Source organism: Phaethon lepturus, unplaced genomic scaffold (genome assembly GCF_000687285.1).
Source record: "Phaethon lepturus isolate BGI_N335 unplaced genomic scaffold, ASM68728v1 scaffold447, whole genome shotgun sequence".
In the NCBI taxonomy this organism is placed as follows: Eukaryota; Metazoa; Chordata; class Aves; order Phaethontiformes; family Phaethontidae; genus Phaethon; species Phaethon lepturus.
The window spans coordinates 1-7199 of NW_010553871.1; the positions used below are offsets into that span (position 1 = coordinate 1).

The window sequence follows — 7199 nt, forward strand, 5'->3', positions numbered from 1 at the left end:
TATATATAAATCAAGCCAAAACAACCAGGATTCCCACCCCAAACAAAAAAAGAGAAAGGAAAAAAATATGTTAAACAAAGTCACCAGAGTATACAGTGATGTAATTTCACTGATCTTTATTTTCATGTTTTGAAAGATTCAGACTTGGAGATGCCATAGATTTTTAGTTTTAGTATTTATTTTGTAGTCAGAAATGAACCAACAAAAAATTAAGATTTCTGAGCTATTCAATGCTTGTGACAAATGCGGATGTGATTTTATAAGTGTCATCAGTAAATGAGGCTCTTGCATTTTCTCTTTGAAACAATGCAAAGGGAAGAAATTGTACAGCTATCATCATTCATGCGGCAACAATGGATCTGACTCTGCAGCAGCCAAAACAAGTTCTTTAAACTGCGTATTGCTAGGATTAATAAGAATTGAAAAATACAGACAAAGAAAGAAGATAATTTTTCTTTTGACTATTTCCATGTAAATCCGTTGTTCCCATTGTCTGTCTTCCAGCGACTGTGCCTCATCAGCCTAAACGGTCGGTTTCAGGATCTGTTTTCCCAGTGTGATGTAGGACATTAACTGTTGTTTCTAGTGAAACCAAAATGAGATGACAAGAAGAATATTAAAGGGATCTTTTAATTTCATCTCCACAGATGAGAAGTAAACACAACATGCTCATGCATGGCTTCCTGTAGGGATATTGTTGTGCTGGAAGTCATCTGAAGAATTAAGACTGAATCTATTTTAGTGGGGTGCAGGGTCCTACTTGCTATTCCAGGAAGGCATTTTGGCTCGCTGGCTATAAATCAAAGCAGCTCCAGCCACAAACAAGATAGCTTGCAAGCTTAAAAAAAATCTTCATAATGAAATAGAGTGATGGTACAGAGTTATACACACTTAGATGCATACAAAGCACCTCCCTGATCAAATAGTATGAGCAAAAATAATCTGAACTGCATAGGATTTCAAAACGTTAATGTGGAGACAGTTACAGAAAAATGGCTCTTTCTCAGGCTTCTTTGGCAGAGATACAGAGAGAGAAAATACGTGAACAAAATGCTCCTGATGTGCTTGTAAGTTTATACGGAAACTTTCCTTTCTTGTTAAAAGGCAATTTATACATGTATTTACCTGACAGCAGATGCTGTTGTATGACTTCAGTGCCTTAATCTGTTACTCAAAACAGCTTTATTTTTCTCTTTCCGATAAAAAATAACAAGGTTGTATTTATTGTGTGCAAGTCTCTCTGTGTTAAAATAAGTTATTTTAACATTGCAGATCTTCCAACTATTGGCTCAATCGCATCCAGTCCTTTCTCTACTGCAATGAAAATGGCCTTCTGGGAAGCTTTTCTGAAGAGACTCACACATGCACCTGCCCTAATGACCAGGTTGCCTGCCATGGCTTCCTTCCCTGCACGGTTGGAGACGGCTCTGCGTGCTTGAGCTGTGCTCCTGACAATCGCACCCGCTGTGGGAGCTGCAATGCTGGCTACATGCTGAGCCAGGGGCTTTGCAAGCCTGAAGTGGCAGAATCGACAGAGCACTACATTGGGTTCGAGACTGACCTTCAGGACCTGGAAATGAAATATTTATTGCAGAAGACAGACCGGCGAATTGAGGTCCATGCCATTTTCATCAGCAACGACATGCGCCTCAACAGCTGGTTTGATCCTTCTTGGCGCAAGCGGATGCTCCTTACTCTTAAGAGTAACAAGTACAAGTCTAGCCTGGTCCATATGATACTGGGCCTCTCTCTTCAAATTTGCCTAACTAAAAACAGCACCTTAGAGCCCGTTCTTGCTGTTTACGTCAACCCTTTTGGGGGCAGCCACTCTGAGAGCTGGTTTATGCCTGTGAATGAAAATAATTTCCCAGACTGGGAGCGGACTAAACTGGACTTACCCCTTCAGTGTTATAACTGGACGCTGACTCTGGGCAACAAGTGGAAGACATTTTTTGAAACTGTACACATCTATTTGAGGAGTAGAATAAAGTCAAATGGTCCAAATGGCAATGAGAGCATCTACTATGAACCCCTGGAATTTATTGATCCCTCAAGAAATCTGGGCTACATGAAAATCAATAACATTCAAGTGTTTGGCTACAGCATGCACTTTGACCCAGAAGCAATTCGAGACTTGATTTTGCAGCTGGACTACCCCTATACTCAGGGATCACAGGACTCGGCACTTTTGCAGTTGTTAGAGATACGGGATCGTGTAAATAAACTCTCTCCACCTGGTCAACGTCGTCTAGATCTCTTCTCTTGCTTGCTCCGTCATAGACTCAAACTGTCTACCAGTGAAGTGGTGAGGATTCAATCTGCTTTGCAGGCCTTTAATGCCAAATTGCCAAACACAGTGGATTATGACACAACCAAATTATGTAGTTAACCATAAATGTGAAGCACAACACAAAACCTTGAAGGAGTTTTTACAGTGCTTTTGTGGAACAGTTTATGTTTGGAAGAGTAAATTTAAATTGTCTTTTCAATATCTGTCTTATATCAGTCAATACTGTTGGATGGCAATTTACACACATGAACTTGCTGACAATGAATATATTATACCTGCAGTTTTGGTTTATGAATGAAATAAATACTGACACCAGTCTAGGAGACATTCTACTTTTTACAATAAACTTCATTTGTAATTTTATATGTTCCGTGGCAATGCTTTTGTGCATTACATCCTCTAGAGGGAACATAGAAGGATACCAATAAAATTTTGTAGCCGAACAGTTATTAAAAAGAAATGCTGTGGGATTCTTTTTTCTTACACAAAAGTAGTAACCTTAATACACTTTTGTGTGTGTTGAACACAGGAGACGCAGGTAAAGAGAAGAGAGTGACTCAAGATTTTAACAGAAACTGTAGAAAAGTCAAAGCCATAAAATATTTTATTCTTAGGATGTGGATCTAAATGTTCACGCTGAGCTAAAGTGACAACTGTAGTGATGCTTTACGTGCTACACCTGAGACTTTCCGAAAGCATGCCCTTTTCAAGGTGTTTAACATGACATACAGACTCCCAGAGTGGTAATATTGAATGTTTTAGGATGGACAGGAGGTTAGTACTGCGAAATGCACAGTAATGAAAGGTTGCATTAGCTCAGTAGGAGACAGGTGAGAGGCTGTCTTTGCAACAGATATTACTCACGTTACAAAAGAAACAACCTTTTCCAGCAAAAGTGTTTTTTGAAAGTCTCCATAATCCTTTGCTTTGCATATTTACAGAAAGAATTAAGCACATGTATATATTACCTCCTCCCAATTACACACAATATAATATTTCTCTAGAATTATCTGTTTTGAACTATTTACCTAAATATCGTTCATGCTGATTAGATTTGAATTCATTAAAAAAAATTCCCTGACAATGCAACTATTTAGTATGGATATTTTTTTCATTGGTACAGATAATTTCCTTTCAGGGCAAGGTTTATCAGTTTTAAAAAATATACCCTTTTACAGATACATGGCAGTTATTGAAATCTGGTTTACAAAGCTTAAACTACAAATAAATATGTCATTTTCAATTAACAAAATTAATTAAATGTGCATGACACTGGATATTTTACACATTCCAGCAGAAAAAAAGTACAACTAAGACAGCAGAACTTGGGACTCTGAAGAAGGTTTTGCTACCTCTTGCAAGAGAATAGGACGAATGGATGGTGGGGGTAGTAAATACAGGCTAAAATGAAGGAAATTGATACAAAGTCTTTTAGTACCTCCTACTTATGTTAAGTCTGAATTTGTGTCATTGATGTAAAAGGCAACTTTTTTTAAAATCCGAAAGAATTACATACAAACTAACATTTTATGTGCAAGCACAGAAGGAAAAAAAACATATTTAATTCATATACAATTTTAGTTCAACTAGACATCAACTAATTTCAATTAAATTCAATTTTATTAATTTCAATTTATTTATATTACAATTTAATTCTGAATTGTAACCTAATCTGAATTTAAGGTACACTCCTCACTTTGTTTCTAGCTAGACCACAGCAGGACAAGAAATGCAATGCTTCATAAATATATGTAAGCAAAATAAAATGCAAGACCAGTAACACTCCAGAAACCCTACTGCAAGGAAAATCTTTTCTTTGCTGATTCCTGTCTCTTCTGATTTTACAAAATATTTATAGGGATTATTATTTCACCACCACACATTCAGGTAATTCCTCAGACCTTCTATACTAGGAAGCCCCCCAGAACGAAAATTAGCATTTTTTTTCTTGTAATCAACTTCTGGATAAATTCCTGTTTTTTTCTATTTACTTTACCTTTTTTTGCTGATAAATAATGTATCTCAGCCCCTCTTCTATGTGTCAGAATTTTGGCTTGCTCTTGCATTGATAAGACCCTCTCAGTCAAGATTCTTACTATTCCTGCTTTCATCTCCAAGTCTTTCCTTTGGTATGTCTTTGGTAACTACAATAAATTGTAGACTTAGATAGTTTGGTTTTACTACTCAGTATCTTGTGTAGTCTTTTTAAATAAACAAAAGACTATGATGTTGTAAAATGAACAAAAAGCAAAAACATGCTCTTCTGTTCATAGAAACTAAAAGTTACAATAGAAATGTGGGGCAATGATAAATAAAGCATTTGCTTATGTTATCCCTTCAATAGGAAAAAATACTAATATATACTGGTAAATGGTCTGAGGTTTTTTCCCCCTCTTTCACCCTCCTCCCTAAAATAGTACCTCCATGACTATTTTTGCTTTCTGGGTTGTATGTTTTTTTTCATTTTTTGTGTTTTCTTTTTTTTTTTAAATATCTCTCTCTGCCAAGATGGCAAGTTCTTCGCTATGCCCAGATGTGTACACAATAGAATGTACAAATAAGAAGAAACCCGAAGAGGTTTCAGTCAGACATCATTTAATTATTATGTAACTCATTAAGTGATTTCACTGCACAAGTGGAAAATCCCTGACATTATTGTATCTTTGTGCCAAATTAAAAGTATAATACAACTTTCCTAACCTACTAGTCATGGACTAGTTTTGGATTTTGGAACCTGTGGGATCTTGGAATAGTGAGGGTTTCTAGTTTACCAAAACTGATTCCATAAAGATAAATATAAAAGGGGAAAAAAAAAAGTGACTAATGAAAAAAATGTCACAGGATTTATCTGGTTCTCAAGTTACAAACAATAAGCCAGCAATATTTCCCTTTTTATACTTTTCCAATTGAAAACTTTCTATGTTCTCAAAATGAATTTCAGGGTGTGTAGAAAAAAAAAAGAGAAGTCTGGATAAGTCAAAACACTCAAGCACTTCATCTATAAGAAAATTTTGTAATAAGATATGAACGCACTTGTGGGGAAGAACGAACTGTGGCTACATCTATCTACACTCATTTCCATCTGGACACTGGAGGATAATATCTCTCCTACTTAGTGTACACTGTACATCAGATCCTGACTCTGATTTTTGTGCTGTCCATTTCCCTCTGCATTCAGCCATGCTGTTATTACTTGCCACTATAAACTGAATAAAACACTAGGAAGTTATAGTAATATATGGAACTGTACCATGGCAACCCAACAGTATTCAGAAAAAAAAACTTTAGCAATTACAGTTCTAATATCCAGGTAAATATTAATTGTAACACAGTAACCTGCCCCCTCAAGTGAGGGCAACCGTTATCTGATACAGAACTCATAACACTATTTTCCAAGCAAAACCAATTCAGGTCATGTCTGAAGTCTGAGAGCCAAAAGAATGTCTAAAAGTTCTATTTCAGGAACAAACTGTAATAAGGATGGGTTACTTTACCACTGCCTAGAAACCAGAATTAGGTTTGCCAGAGTGATCTAAACCTCTGGGTGATACAATTCAGAATACAATTAATGATAAAAATATAATGAAGATGAATAAACTTTCATTTCTTTCATTTCTTACAGAAAAGATACAGGCAGACAGAAAATATGTTTATATTCTCAGTGAATGCTGGCTGAAGGTTGAAGAGAGGTGTAGTTGTATTTCAGGGTGTTTTTTCCTTTGCCACAGAACAGTTATACCTGTAAAAATAATTGAGGGAAGAGCCCGTGTTTCCCAAAGTATGCATATGCTGACTGCATTTATTGTGAACGTGCTTATTCAGCAGATAATTCAAGTCAGTAAAGAGGCAAAAGCCAAGACAAGTCAGTTTTTCCCAGGCTGAGTAAGTAGCTGTGCAGCTCGAGCCCGAGAGAGGACGGAGACATGAAGGAGGGTGCTACAACTGTCAAAAGGTCATTTGCTTGAAAATACAGCACATATTCCAGGTACAAAGCAAAACATAGCAGAGCATCAAGGAAGAAAAAAGAACACCCATATCATTACTCTGCTGAGCTACGTCTAAACTTTGAGTCCTGCATGGCAATAGACCCGCGACAGCAAACAGGTAAATGTGATCAGGCTTCTACAGCCCCGTAGCAATTGTTTCTTTAACAGGTAGATGACAGAATCTGAAGTATAGCTCGTGGCAGCACAGCCACCCTTACGAGGGGGAAGGTGCTCCAGATGGTGCAACAGGGGCTTCTGCCAAGGTAGCTACGGTGCAAGCGGGAAGCCAGGAAGAAGTGGGGAGGGGGCAAGAGCCAAGATCTCATTTTACTACGCTGTTAAAGAATTGGAAGAGAGCCCCTATGTCCCACTGCAGTTAAAACAAGAGACCAAGGTCACCTTGTGTGTGGTAGGAATTTGGTAACAAGAAATGTCATGGCTCTTTTTTCATGAGAACCAGCGACATGAGAGACCTTGACAACACATCTGGTATCGTCGTCTCCCTGCCGTCCACAGTTGATTGAGCCTTACAGCACAGGCAGTTTATAGAGCTGCATGACTGACTTTGTGTCTATTCGCTCAGTTTCATATTCTAAGCCAGAAATCTGTTCAAGATGCAGCATAGTAATCTCAAGTTCTGTGTACAGATATCACTTACCAAGCAACCTATAACGCTGGGACACGGTGTGTATAATGTCAACTTATCCACATGCCAGAGGAGTGTATGGCTTTCCGAGACGTTCTATGTTCACAAATGTGGCAGAGTGGCCACACCACAGATTACGCTGCTTTGGGAGCGAGTGTGTGTGGAGGAGCAAGAGTCATAATTTCTTTCTTTACTCACCAAACCAAGAACAATAAGGTGTAAATTATGGTTAAGGAAACAGCTTTACCCCCCAGAAATGGTGCAAATTCTTCTTTCC

General features: G+C 37.7%; 1 protein-coding gene across 1 annotated transcript; it reads left to right on the plus strand.

The window, feature by feature from the left end:
- Positions 1-1272: 1272 nt before the first annotated feature.
- Positions 1273-2739, plus strand: LOC104624311 (BMP/retinoic acid-inducible neural-specific protein 3; the record flags this gene model as incomplete). Its single annotated transcript, XM_010291649.1, has 1 exon — positions 1273-2739. A coding segment is annotated over one exon (1117 nt), but the record flags the coding sequence as incomplete, so codon positions are not given.
- Positions 2740-7199: the final 4460 nt, after the last annotated feature.